The sequence below is a fragment of the Salmo trutta genome, chromosome 31 (genome assembly GCF_901001165.1).
Source record: "Salmo trutta chromosome 31, fSalTru1.1, whole genome shotgun sequence".
Classification (NCBI taxonomy): domain Eukaryota; kingdom Metazoa; phylum Chordata; class Actinopteri; order Salmoniformes; family Salmonidae; genus Salmo; species Salmo trutta.
This window is the reverse complement of record NC_042987.1, coordinates 25,646,037-25,659,509: the sequence shown is the minus strand read 5'-3', so window position 1 is coordinate 25,659,509 and position 13,473 is coordinate 25,646,037. Positions and strand designations below refer to the sequence as shown.

General features: G+C 45.1%; 1 protein-coding gene across 6 annotated transcripts in view; it reads right to left on the bottom strand.

Moving 5' to 3' along the window:
- The window catches only part of LOC115169829 (partitioning defective 3 homolog), a 264,582-nt gene that overhangs the window by 190,031 nt on the left and 61,078 nt on the right, over window positions 1–13,473 (bottom strand). For all 6 annotated transcript variants that reach the window (XM_029725831.1, XM_029725832.1, XM_029725833.1 and 3 more), the window contains exon 2: window positions 598–699. In XM_029725831.1, the coding sequence (XP_029581691.1) occupies window positions 598–699 (102 nt within the window). The remainder of the gene's footprint in view (window positions 1–597; window positions 700–13,473) is intronic.

The following is a 13,473-nucleotide window of genomic DNA, read 5'->3' as shown; positions in this document are numbered from 1 at the left end:
ATTGGCGCTTTGCCTGTTTGATGTTTCATCTGAGGGGATAGCAGGATTTCTTATAAGCATCCAGATTAGTGTCCCGCTCCTTGAATGCAGCAGTTCTAGCCTTTAGCTAGAACTGGATGTTGCCTGTAGTCCATGGCTTCTGGTTAGGATATGTACGTACGGTCACTGTGGGGACGACGACATCGTTGATGCATGTATTGATGAAGCCAGTGATTGAGGTGGTATACTCCTGAATGCCAATGGATGAATCCCGGAACATGCGTTTCCATTATTTTGGCAGCTACCTGTATCAAACAACAAATGCCAAGCACTAACCAGATAACCAGTGTTGTTGCCAAAAGGGTTGTTCACGTACAGTGTCGGCTATTTTTTTTTTGCAGCTACTTATGCCCTGAGTTTTTGCTCTCATGTCATCCTTTATACATGATGACACATGGCCCTTGCTTGAAGTAGCATTTCCAACCACGTGTTTACTATAGGACAGTGAAGGACTGACAGGACAGGCAGGAGACAGTGCTAGAAAACAGTGGGTTGGACTCAAACCCACTCTCTCACTGTCTTAAACTGCTAGATCACCCCATGCTTCAGTTCCCTTACCCGGTCTTTGTCATCAGCCACATCACACAGCACGTCATCCAGGTCCAGGATACCTCCGTCCCCATGCTCCAACCGGTGCACCTGTAACCAGTAGCTGGCATCCTAGGTGAAGAAGAAGAAGATTAAGGTGCTTGTTTATAAGGTGCTTGTTTTATAAGGTGCTTGTTTTAAAAAAATCCAAGTAATATGATTATTGTGGCAGATGTTTGTGTACATAGCACATGTTATGTTTCGGTTTTCAATATATCACAAACGGTTTCTGCATGTTGGTTTGTCCATTTACTGCATGAGAAATGGGTCTTTTACATATCCCATTGTCTCTGGCAAACATACCCATACAATACATGGAGAGGGACGGCCTGAGTGAGTGGGAGGAGAGAGAGGAGAGAAAGAAGGGAGAGATGTTTAGGGCCAGTCTTGACAGCGCTGAGACGGTTTAAGAGCACAGCGACATGAAGACAGCCCTGAGATTAGCCACATTATACCATTTATACTGTACAGACTGACAATCTTTCACAATACTGGGAGGATGACCTGCATTACAATCTGGTTCCATTTACAAGAAATGGCCCGGCCAGGGCCATAACACAACAGATATGGATCTTCTCAAACTGTCAACATGTCTACAGATTCAACAATAAGAGTGTTGGGAAACATCAAGAGAGGAGACGGAGAAAGTGCGAGAAAGAAAGAGTGAGAAGAACCAAGAGGTAGGCCTACACAGAGAGGCAGAGAGGAGAGAGCAGAGAGATATACAGAGAGTGATGAATATGGCTGGCTGGCACTAATATATTCTGCATGCTGTAACCGTGACTGATGTGTCCCCATGGCGTTAAACCCTGACAGTGAGGGACAATGGAGGAGACCATGTGGAGCTGACGCATAGCATTAAGATCATTACGACTCCGACAGACAAGTCACTCCCCACATTTAGGTAGTACTGGACCCCTGGAGATACCATCTGGGCCAGTATTCATATAGCGTCTCAAGTAGCAGGGCTGATCTAGGATATACTGTAAGATCAGGACTGCCATTTATTCATTATGGAGTTAAAAGGCCAAACTGATCCTAGATCTTTATTCCTATTCTGAGAGCCCCCCCCCCCCCCCCCCCTCACACATCAGACCTGGGGAAAGTGTGGAGGCGAGGGGGAGGCACCTCTCCACTGATACCCCATTGAAGGAACGGTTTTGGGTCAATCAATCACATGTTAAAGAGGACCTGTCTCAGATGGCAATAAAACACAGATTTGTTCCTTAGGGCATACAACGGTAAACTGAGTGTTTGGAAATGTGTGTTTCTTATTGGACCAGATCATCCCGCCCTGTTTGTCTGTTTTGTTCCATTTGGTGCCTAATGAACACGACCTTGGTAACTCCAAATGAGGGTGCAGCCAGATGGATACACCAATGGATTCCTTAACATAACCAGTTAAATGAACAAACTGGACCTACTCAGTGCATCCTTAAAGAGCCAGTCCCTTAGTGGTCAGATGGCTCAGGGCAGGGTGCAAACAGAGTGTACACAAACAAATAACAATGGGGAGGGAGTGAGGTGGTGGGTGGCTAAGCAGCCCATTTATTTTCTAAACACTGAGTGGACAAACTGGATTGATGTTAATCTATTATTACAATTTTAGAGCGAGCGCGAGACCGACACAGACAGGTTGATCTATGATCCACAGTAAGCACACTGACCCTGGGGCTACTTTGACCCCTTCTACAACAGGTCAGCTTCTCACTTCAACACTGCAACGGTATGGCCTTTTATGGTCTGTTCAAGGCTGAAGTATTAAAAAAGGCCTATTATTCCCCTTTCTGTGGCCATTCAGCTGCCTACAAGGACACCTGTATACACAGCTTCAGAGCAGTCATATCCTGGTTCAACCAGAGCCGTCAGTGATTGTCAGGGAATATTGGCCCATGTCTATTTTGTATTTTTACCCAGGGGGCTTGGCCTCAAGCAAGTGTTCTGTGTAGTAGTCTGCCGAGGGGATACTATATTCTTTGGTTAAACAGGGTCAGCCACATCAGAGAGCAGTGTCCAGTAAAAACAGCCTAGTGTAAATAATCCACCACATCTCCCAGTGGGTTTCTGGATCTGGAGTAAACATGGACAGCAGTGGTGGTGTAGCATGCTGGAAACCAGGATCCTATTCATTAGTGCACATGTAGCAAATCGTTTGGCAACAAACAGTTATGCAACGAAAAACAAGCAAGTTCAGGTTAGGCTAGTTCACCGCATGTTTGTCCGTTTTCTTCCATTTTGGCACAGCTTCTGGCCTTACTAAACCCCCACCTTCTGACACGCGTTACATAAATGATCAACCCCATAGTCTTTAGTGATGGGGGGGAATCAATAGTTACATATCGGGATGTTTGGTTGTTGTTGATATATCCTATCATTTTTGACAATATCCCAATAGAATCTTTGCGCTTGTTAACTGTACCAGCACCAAAACAGCAGTATTTTCCCTTCATAGCTTGTTCTCCATATTCTAAATAGGGAGACAATTAGTCACTTGAATCAAAATGCATCTTATTTCAACACACGGTGGGAACATCTCGGACAGGCTCCAGCTCTGTCCTCATCAACCAACTCTAGCAGCAACAGGCCTGGAGTCAGAATGGCTGCAGGAACACCCTTCTGGTCTCGAACATGTACGGAAAGTAATATTACACTTCTAGGAATATGTGTAGAGTTCAATGAGAAGTCTAGACCTCTGCATGCTATAGCTAAGACTGCTGATGTGATCCTGGGGTCCCCCTGGTTCACCTAGCTTGGCTGCATGTTGCCTTTGGCCTTACTGCCCAGAGGCGTAGTTTTAAGGCCCTTCTCTACGAGGATGTGTCCTGGGATAATGCAGAGCACCGTGGGTTCTGGGTGCAGTCCAAACAGGCAGTGGCGGTTCTGGCTCAGTGCACAGACAGGCCACTCTGTCAATGACGTCTGCTGCATCGCCATGCACTGCTGAGCACTAAGAGCAGTATGCACAAAGACCAGTGTTGTACTGAAGGAACAGGCTGGCTAGAGGGAGGATGGACTGTGTGAAAAGGCTAAGCATACCACTTTTCCCCTCTCCCAGCATCTCTGGCTCTCTCCCCTCTTTCACGCTCCCTTGCGCTCTTCCAGAACTTCCACATTTTGTTACAGCCTGAATTTAAAATGGTTTAATTTAAGATTGTGTCACTGATCTACACACAATGGCCCATGATGTCAACGTGGAATTTCGTTTTTAGAAATGTTTACAAATTAATAAAAAAAAGGAAAAGCTAAAATGTCTTGAGTCAATAAGTATTCAACCCTTTTGTTATGGGAAGCCTAAATAAGTTCAGGAGTACAAATGTGCTTAACAAGTCACATAATAGGTTGCATGGGCTCACTGTGAGCAATAGAGTGTTTAACATGACTACCTCATATCTGTACCCCACGCAGAATTATATGTAAGGTCCCTCAGTCGAGCTGTGAATTTCAAAAACACAGATTTGAGGTTTTCCAATGGTTCACAAAGAAGGGCACCTATTGGTAGATGGGTAAAAAAAAAGCAGACATTGAATATCCCTTTGAGCATTGTGAAGTAATTCATTTTACTTTGAATGGTGTATCAATACACCCAGTCACTACAAAGATACAGGTATCCTTCCTAACAGAGAGGAAGGAAACCGCTCAGGGATTTCACCATGATGGTGACTTTAAAACGGTTACAGTTTGATGACTGAAAGGAGAAAACTGAGGATGGCTCTACGACATAGTTAGGGCTGGGCGATATGGCCTAAAAATCTGGATTTTTTCAAATTTATGGGCAATTCACGATACATCTCAAAATGTTTTAACGTTCTTTAGATAAGCTTTTTTGTACAACGAAAAAAAAGATCAAAACATTGCATGTACAACTATACCTAAGCTAAATATAAGCCTTCCACAACCATAAGACCCACTAATAAATTGATTATTTTATCAAAATAGTTTACCCTGCTTTTTTGCAATAATCACTGATCTGGCTTTGGACTTCAGCCAAAAACACTCAAACTTTTACAGATGCACAATTGAGAGCATCCTGTCGGGGTGTATTACTGCCTGGTAGGGAAACTGCACCGCCCTCAACCGCAAGGCTCCCCAGAGGGTAGTGAGGTCTGCACAACCCATCACTGGGGGCAAACTACCTGCCCTCCATGACACCTACACCACCCGATGTCACAGGAAGGCCAAAAAGATCATCAAGGACAACAACCACCCGAGCCACTGCCTGTTCACCCCGCTAACATCCAGAAGGCGAGGTCAGTACAGGTGCATCAAAGCTGGGACCGAGAGACTGAAAAACAGCTTCTATCTCAAGGCCATCAGACTGGTAAACAGCCATCACTAACATAGAGGCTGCTGCCAACAAACATACTGACTCAACTCTAGCCACTTTAATAATGGAAAAATTGATGTAATACATTTATCACTAGCCACTTTAAACAATGCCACTTTATGTTTTCTGTGTTTTCATACCCTACATTACTCATCTCATATGTATATACTGTACTCTATACCATCCACTGCATCTTGCCTATGCCGTTCTATACCATCACTCATTCATATTTTTTTTATGTACATATTCATTCCTTTACACTTGTGAAATTGATATGTTAGATTACTTGTTGGAAATTACTGCATAGTCCGAACTAGAAGCACAAGCATTTCGCTACACTCGCATTAACATCTGCTAACCATGTGTATGTGACAAATAAAATTTTATTTGAGTCTATGAAAATGCCCTTTTTGTTAAACCAGACACATGCATAAGGCACATTCACTAATAATAACTAACTTCTGGTAGCAGGCACGCTCAAGGTACTAAACGATATCATAACCGCCGTCTTCATCGACCTGGCCAAGGCTTTCGACTCTGTCAATCACCAGATTCTTATCGGCAGACTCAATAGCCTTGGTTTTTCTAATGACTGCCTCGCCTGGTTCACCAACTACTTTGCAGACAGAGTTCAATGTGTCAAATCGGAGGGCATGTTGTCCTGACCTCTGGCAGTCTTTATGGGGTACCACAGGGTTCAATTCTCGGGCCAACTCTTTTCTCTGTATATATCAATGATGTCGCTCTTGCTGCTGGTGATTCTCTGATCCACCTCTACTCAGACGACACCATTCTGTATACTTCTGGCCCCTCTTTGGACACTGTGCTAACAAACCTCCAAACGAGCTTCAATGCCATACAACACTCCTTCCGTGGCCTCCAACTGCTCTTAAACGCTAGTAAAACTAAATGCATGCTCTTCAACCGTTTGCTGCCCGCACCCGCCCGCGGGGCCAGCATCACCACCCTGGACGGTTCCGACCTAGAATATGTGGACAACTATAAATACCTAGGTGTCTGGTTAGACTGTAAACTCTCCTTCCAGACTCATATTAAACATCTCCAATCCAAAATCAAATCTAGAATCGGATTTCTATTTCGCAAACAAAAGCCTCCTTCACTCACGCCGCCAAAGTTACCCTACTAAAACTGACTATCCTACCGATCCTCGACTTCGATGTCATCTACAAAATAGCTTCCATTAGCAAACTGGATGCAGTCTATCACAGTGCCATCCGTTTTGTTACCAAATCACCTTATACCACCCACCACTGCGACCTGTATGCTCTAGTCGGCTGGCCCTCGCTACATATTTGTCGCCAGACCCACTGGCTCCAGGTCATCTATACGTCTATGCTAGGTAAAGCTCCACCTTCTCAGTTCACGATAACACCCACCTGTAGCACATGTTCCAGCAGGTATATCTCACTGATCATCCCCAAAGACAACACCTCATTTGGCCGCCTTTCCTTACAGTTCTCTGCTGCCAGTGACTTCAGCGATTTTTGCAATTCGTTCCAGTTTGAGACTTATTTCCCTCACCAACTTTAAACATCAGCTACCTGAGCTGCTAACCGATCGCTGCAGCTGTACATAGTCCATCTGTAAATTGCCCACCCAATCTACATACCTCATCCCCTTACTGTTTTTATTTTATTAACTTTTCTGCTCTTTTGCACACCAGTATGTCTACTTGCATATCATCACATGCTCATTTATCACAGTGTTAATCTGCTAAATTGTAATTATTCGCTCCTATGGCCTATTTATTGCCTACCTCCTCATGCCTTTTGCACATACTGTATATAGACTTTCTTTTTTTCTACTGTGTCATTGACTTGTTTATTGTTTACTCCATGTGTAACTCTGTGTTGTTGTCTGTGTCACACTGCTTTGCTTTATCTTGTCCAGGTCGCAGTTGTAAATGAGAACCTGTTCTCAACTAGGCTACCTGGTTAAATAAAGGTGAAATAAAAACTTTTTTTTTGGTAGAACATTAACACAGGTCTCAATCTCTGAAGCACAAGCCCACGTGCTAGTGAGTAGCCAGCTAAACGTTAAATATAAAGTCTAGCCAACTTGGATCTATTTGCTTGCTAACACCGTAAAACAGTGGAACTTATGAACACACCCTCCTTTCCATCTCCTACTGTTTGAAACACACAGCCTGTTCACTTTGTTTAGATGTTGAAATCAAGTGGCCTACCTGGATAAGACGCTGCCTATTTCTCAGAATGAGAACAAGTTGCCGATTCTTCATATAAATGTGTCTTTTTATGCTCATTGCACATTAATAAAACAAACTAGACAGCTAGCACATAAGTCTGGCTAAAACGCTGCTAGCAGTACGTGGTACCACAATGTCACACTTGACAAACGGCACATTCATTTTCCACAATCATGTTCATTGATACTCTCGTTTTAGTAGGGTCTGCTCTGTTCTACATTGTGGGAGCTGAGACATGAAAAGGGTATCGTTAGAAAGGCTGAGTTCTCCTCTATTACAGTCAAATAAATGTCTCTAAGCGTTTGTGTCCATATGACCGATTCTGTTGGACCAAACCTGAAATGCAAATAGCGAGTTTAAACCGCTTGACAGAGCGGCAGGGGAACGGGCCTGGCGTCTGTGTGTGAGCGGCAGGGGAACGGCTTGGCGTCTGTGTGTGAGCGGCAGGGGAACGGGCTTGGCGTCTGTGTGTGAGCGGCAGGGGAACGGGCTTGGCGTCTGCGTGAGTGGCAGGGGAACGGCTTGGCGTCTGTGTGTGAGCGGCAGGGGAACGGGCTTGGCGTCTGTGTGTGAGTGGCAGGGGAACGGCTTGGCGTCTGTGTGTGAGCGGCAGGGGAACGGGCTTGTTGTCTGTGTGTGAGCGGCAGGGGAACGGGCTTGGTGTCTGTGTGTGAGTGGCAGGGGAACGGGCTTGGCGTCTGCGTGAGCGGCAGGGGAACGGGCTTGGCGTCTGTGTGTGAGTGGCAGGGGAACGGCTTGGCGTCTGTGTGTGAGCGGCAGGGGAACGGGCTTGTTGTCTGTGTGTGAGCGGCAGGGGAACGGGCTTGGTGTCTGTGTGTGAGTGGCAGGGGAACGGGCTTGGCGTCTGCGTGAGCGGCAGGGGAACGGCTTGGCGTCTGTGTGTGAGCGGCAGGGGAACGGGCTTGGCGCCTGTGTGTGAGCGGCAGGGGAACGGCTTGGCGTCTGTGTGTGAGCGGCAGGGGAACGGGCTTGGTGTCTGTGTGTGAGTGGGAAGGTGCATGGTGCATACAGCACAGAAGGAGCAAAGAAGAGAACAAAAAGTCTTGGAATGTTCATAAATACAAAAACTATATATATATATATATATATAAAACGTTGATTCTTGCGATACAGGCATTTTGAACATTGTGTTAAAACACATATTAGAATTAGACTAATTTGATATATTACCCAGCCCTATTTGATGTTACTCTACAATACTAGCCTAAAATGACAGGGAAAAGAAGCAAGCCTGTACAGAACACAAATATTCTAAAACATGCATCCTGTTTGCATTAAGGCACTAAAGTAAACGTGCAAAAATATTGGGCAAAGAAATTAACTTTATGTCCTGGATACAAAGCATTATGTTTGGGGAAAGTCCAACATGTCACTGAGTACCACTCTTCATATTTTCACGCATGGGGGTGGCTGCATCATGTTATGGGTGTGCTTGTCATCAGCAAGGACTAGGGATTTTAGGCTTAAAAGAAATGGAATAGAGCTAAGCACAGGCATAATCCTAGAGGAAACCCTGGTTCAGTCTGATTTCCAACAGACACTGGAAGACAACCTAAAACACAAGGCCAAATATACACTGGAGTTGCTTACCAAGACGACATTGAATGTTCCTGAGTGGCTGAGTTAGAGTTGACTTAGATTTTCAAGACTATGGCAAGACTTGAAGATGGCTGTATAGCCATAATCAACAACGAACTTGACAGAGGTTTAAGAATATACACTGCTCAAAAAAATAAAGGGAACAATTAAACAACACAATGTAACTCCAAGTCAATCACACTTCTGTGAAATCAAACTGTCCACTTATGAAGCAACACTGATTGACAATAAATGTCACATGCTGTTGTGCAAATGGAATAGACAACAGGTGGAAATTATAGGCAATTAGCAAGACACCCCCAATAAAGGAGTGGTTCTGCAGGTGGGGACCACAGACCACTTCTCAGTTCCTATGCTTCCTGGCTGATGTTTTGGTCACTTTTGAATGCTGGCGGTGCTTTCACTCTAGTGGTAGCATGAGACGGAGTCTACAACCCACACAAGTGGCTCAGGTAGTGCAGCTCATCCAGGATGGCACATCAATGCGAGCTGTGGCAAGAAGGTTTGCTGTGTCTGTCAGCGTAGTGTCCAGAGCATGGAGGCGCTACCAGGAGACAGGCCAGTACATCAGGAGACGTGGAGGAGGCCGTAGGAGGGCAACAACCCAGCAGCAGGACCGCTACCTCCGCCTTTGTGCAAGGAGGAACAGGAGAAGCATTGCCAGAGCCCTGCAAAATGACCTCCAGCAGGCCACAAATGTGCATGTGTCTGCTCAAACTGTCAAAACAGACTCCATGAGGGTGGTATGAGGGCCCGACGTCCACAGGTGGGGGTTGTGCTTACAGCCCAACACCGTGCAGGACGTTTGGCATTTGCCAGAGAACACCAAGATTGGCAAATCCTCCACTGGCGCCCTGTGCTCTTCACAGATGAAAGCAGGTTCACACTGAGCACATGTGACAGACGTGACAGAGTCTGGAGACGCCGTGGAAAACGTTCTGCTGCCTGCAACATCCTCCAGCATGACCGGTTTGGCGGTGGGTCAGTCATGGTGTGGGGTGGCATTTCTTTGGGGGGGCCGCACAGCCCTCCATGTGCTCGCCAGAGGTAGCCTGACTGCCATTAGGTACTGAGATGAGATCCTCAGACCCCTTGTGAGACCATATGCTGGTGCGGTTGGCCCTGGGTTCCTCCTAATGCAAGACAATGCTAGACCTCATGTGGCTGGAGTGTGTCAGCAGTTCCTGCAAGAGGAAGGCATTGATGCTATGGACTGGCCCGCCCGTTACCCAGACCTGAATCCAATTGAGCACATCTGGGACATCATGTCTCGCTCCATTCACCAACGCCGCGTTGCACCAGACTGTCCAGGAGTTGGTGGATGCTTTAGTCCAGGTCTGGGAGGAGATCCTTCAGGAGACCATCCGCCACCTCATCAGGAGCATGCCCAGGCGTTGTAGGGAGGTCATACAGGCACGTGGAGGCCACACACACTACTGAGCCTCATTTTGACTTGTTTTAAGGACATTACATCAAAGTTGGATCAGCCTGTAGTGTGGTTTTCCACTTTAATTTTGAGTGTGACTCCAAATCCAGACCTCCATGGGTTGATAAATTGGATTTCCATTGATTATTTTTGTGTGATTTTGTTGTCAGCACATTCAACTATGTAAAGAAAAAAGTATTTAATAAGATTATTTCTTTCATTCAGATCTAGGATGTGTTGTTTAAGTGTTCCCTCTATTTTTTTGAGCAGTATATATGCAAATATTGTACAATCCAGGTGTGCAAATCTCTTAAGAGACATACCCAGAAAGACAGCTGCAATCGCTGCCAAAGGTGATTCTAACATGTATTGACTCAGGAGTGTGAATACTTACGGAATGATATCTGTATTTCATTTTCAATACATATGCAAACATTTCTAAAAACATGTTTTCACTTTGTCATTATGAGCTATTGTGTGTAGATGGCTGAGATTTTTACCTTATTTAATACATTTTGAATTCAGGCTGCAACAACAAAATGTGGAATTAGTCAAGAGGTATGAATACTTTATGAAGGTACTGTATATTTAAACGTCATTAATATTAAAGTACTGATGCTGCATTTGTTCCACTCAGGCAGAAGTCATCCTCACAACACAGTCTCTCAGCAGCCCCAATGCAGGTTTAAGAGCCAAACTCATCCTTCTTCAAATCTCTCCCTGCAGCGGAGAACACCAAGGCAGGTTTAGTAGCTTCCTCGGTCATGTAGGCTCATTTGCGTGTAGTTTACTGTGTGACTGACTATGCCATGAGGTTTTAGTATAGCCCTGAGAACTAGTTTTGCTGCAGTGCTCTCTTTCTGGTCTGAATTAATGCAGAGAACAAATTGGAGGGGGAAACACACGTGCATGTACGCACACACACACACACACACACACACACACACACACACACATCTGAGAGCATAATTAAGTGAGTGTAGATTTAGGATTAAGCATGGAGGGAGAGCCTCTCCGAGTGCTGCGTTGACAGATGGAGGACAGTAAGTTACTTAGGCAACGTGGCTGGGAGCTGACAAAATGAAGACAAAGCTACTGCAACTATCTGGGGGAGATTAACAAACATTACAACATAATACAATCCAGAGAAATCCCCTTACATACTTCTTTCTCCTGTCCTAGCAGCACGCCAACCCTAATGTAATGTACAAAGGATTCATTTGTGCGTCACTAATGCACCCTTTTCCCTATATAGTGCAATACTTTTAACATGCGCCCTATGGAGCCAGGTCGAAAGTTGTGCACTAGGTTATATAGGGAATAGGGTGCCATTTGGGAGGTATCTGAAGAGCCTGCTAGGGGGTGAAATAGTTTGGGATTGGACCAGGCTCCAGACCCCAACTGATCATGGCCTAGAAATAGCTAAATGAGCACATAGCCAGTCTCATCTACGCCAAGACAAACAGCAGAGACCTTAATGACAATACAACTCTCTCAGAGGTACTCTTTCTCTGGAGAGAACTCTAGCATGGCTGATTCTGGAGGACTCGTCCACTCTACTCCCGTACCTGCCCTCCAACAGGCTGCTGCACAAATGGCACCCTCTTTCATTTTGACCAGTCTATACTCACTGCTCGCCTTCACTGTTTATCTGATCAGAAGGCTGACAACTCAAGCGGTGAGGCAAACTATTAGCTAGACACATGGCCATGGCCCACACACACCGCCAATAATGTAAAGACATGTAGAAGGCAGATCCTCATATTCTGGGAGTGTAAAAACACCCTGTGTGTAAACTGGGATTGAGAAACATGATGGATTCAGGAAACAGAGCCTTCCAGACACAGCAGAGATGTGAAGCAATGGAGCCGCACAACACAAATTAACATTAGGACAATGTTGTGCCATGACTCAAATCACCCACAAATCAACTTTGAAAAATCTCGCTACAAATTTGGGTAGCTATCTAAAGTCAAGTTCATATTTGGGAATCGGCGACCACACAAGGTCACGTACACAGTGCACATGCCTGTGTCCTCAATAGCACTCTATTCCCTACATAGGGCTCTGGTCAAAAGTACTGCACTATACAGGGAATAGAGTGCCATTTGAAATGGAGGTAGATGGTATGACAGTATGACAGGCAGAGGGGCCAATACAATACTAGTCCTATGGATTGTGTCCCCCAAATGGCACCCTATTCCCTATGTAGTGCACTAGTTTTGACCAGGGCCCATAGAGCTCTGGTCAAAAGTAGTGTACTATATAGGCTACCATTTGGGACATAGCCAAAGCCTGTGTCAGTAACAACATATGTTTATTACCTAGCCTACGTTCATTACTCTCTGCAGGCATGGATTGGTGCTTAGTCCTGAAGTCAAGTGCTTTACATTCCTCCGTGTGTGTGTGTGTGTGTGTGTGTGTGTGTGTGTGTGTGTGTGTGTGTGAGAGAGAGAGAGACTATAAATTCATCTGGAATCTTAAGTACAGGTCCTCAGTGGAAATTACTACTTACTATTTATTCACTCAATTTACAAGCAGGCTGTCCTTTGAGTGTTACGCTGTGTGATAGAGACTAATAACTCATGTTAGACTGAGCTGAGGAAATGGAGGAAGGGGTAATGAGGAACAGTAATAACTCATGTTAGACTGAGCTGAGGAAATGGAGGAAGGGGTAATGAGGAACAGTAATAACTCATGTTACACTGAGCTGAGGAAATGGAGGAAGGGGTAATGAGGAACAGTAATAACTCATGTTAGACTGAGCTGAGGAAATGGAGGAAGGAGGTAATGAGGAACAGTAATAACTCATGTTAGACTGAGCTGAGGAAATGGAGGAAGGGGTAATGAGGAACAGTAATAACTCATGTTAAACTGAGCTGAGGAAATGGAGGAAGGGGTAATGAGGAACAGTAATAACTCATGTTAGACTGAGCTGAGGAAATGGAGGAAGGGGTAATGAGGAACAGTAATAACTCATGTTAAACTGAGCTGAGGAAATGGAGGAAGGAGGTAATGAGGAACGGTAATAACTCATGTTAGACTGAGCTGAGGAAATGGAGGAAGGGGTAATGAGGAACGGTAATAACTCATGTTAGACTGAGCTGAGGAAATGGAGGAAGGGGTAATGAGGAACAGTAATAACTCATGTTAGACTGAGCTGAGGAAATGGAGGAAGGGGTAATGAGGAACAGTAATAACTCATGTTAAACTGAGCTGAGGAAATGGAGGAAGGAGGTAATGAGGAAC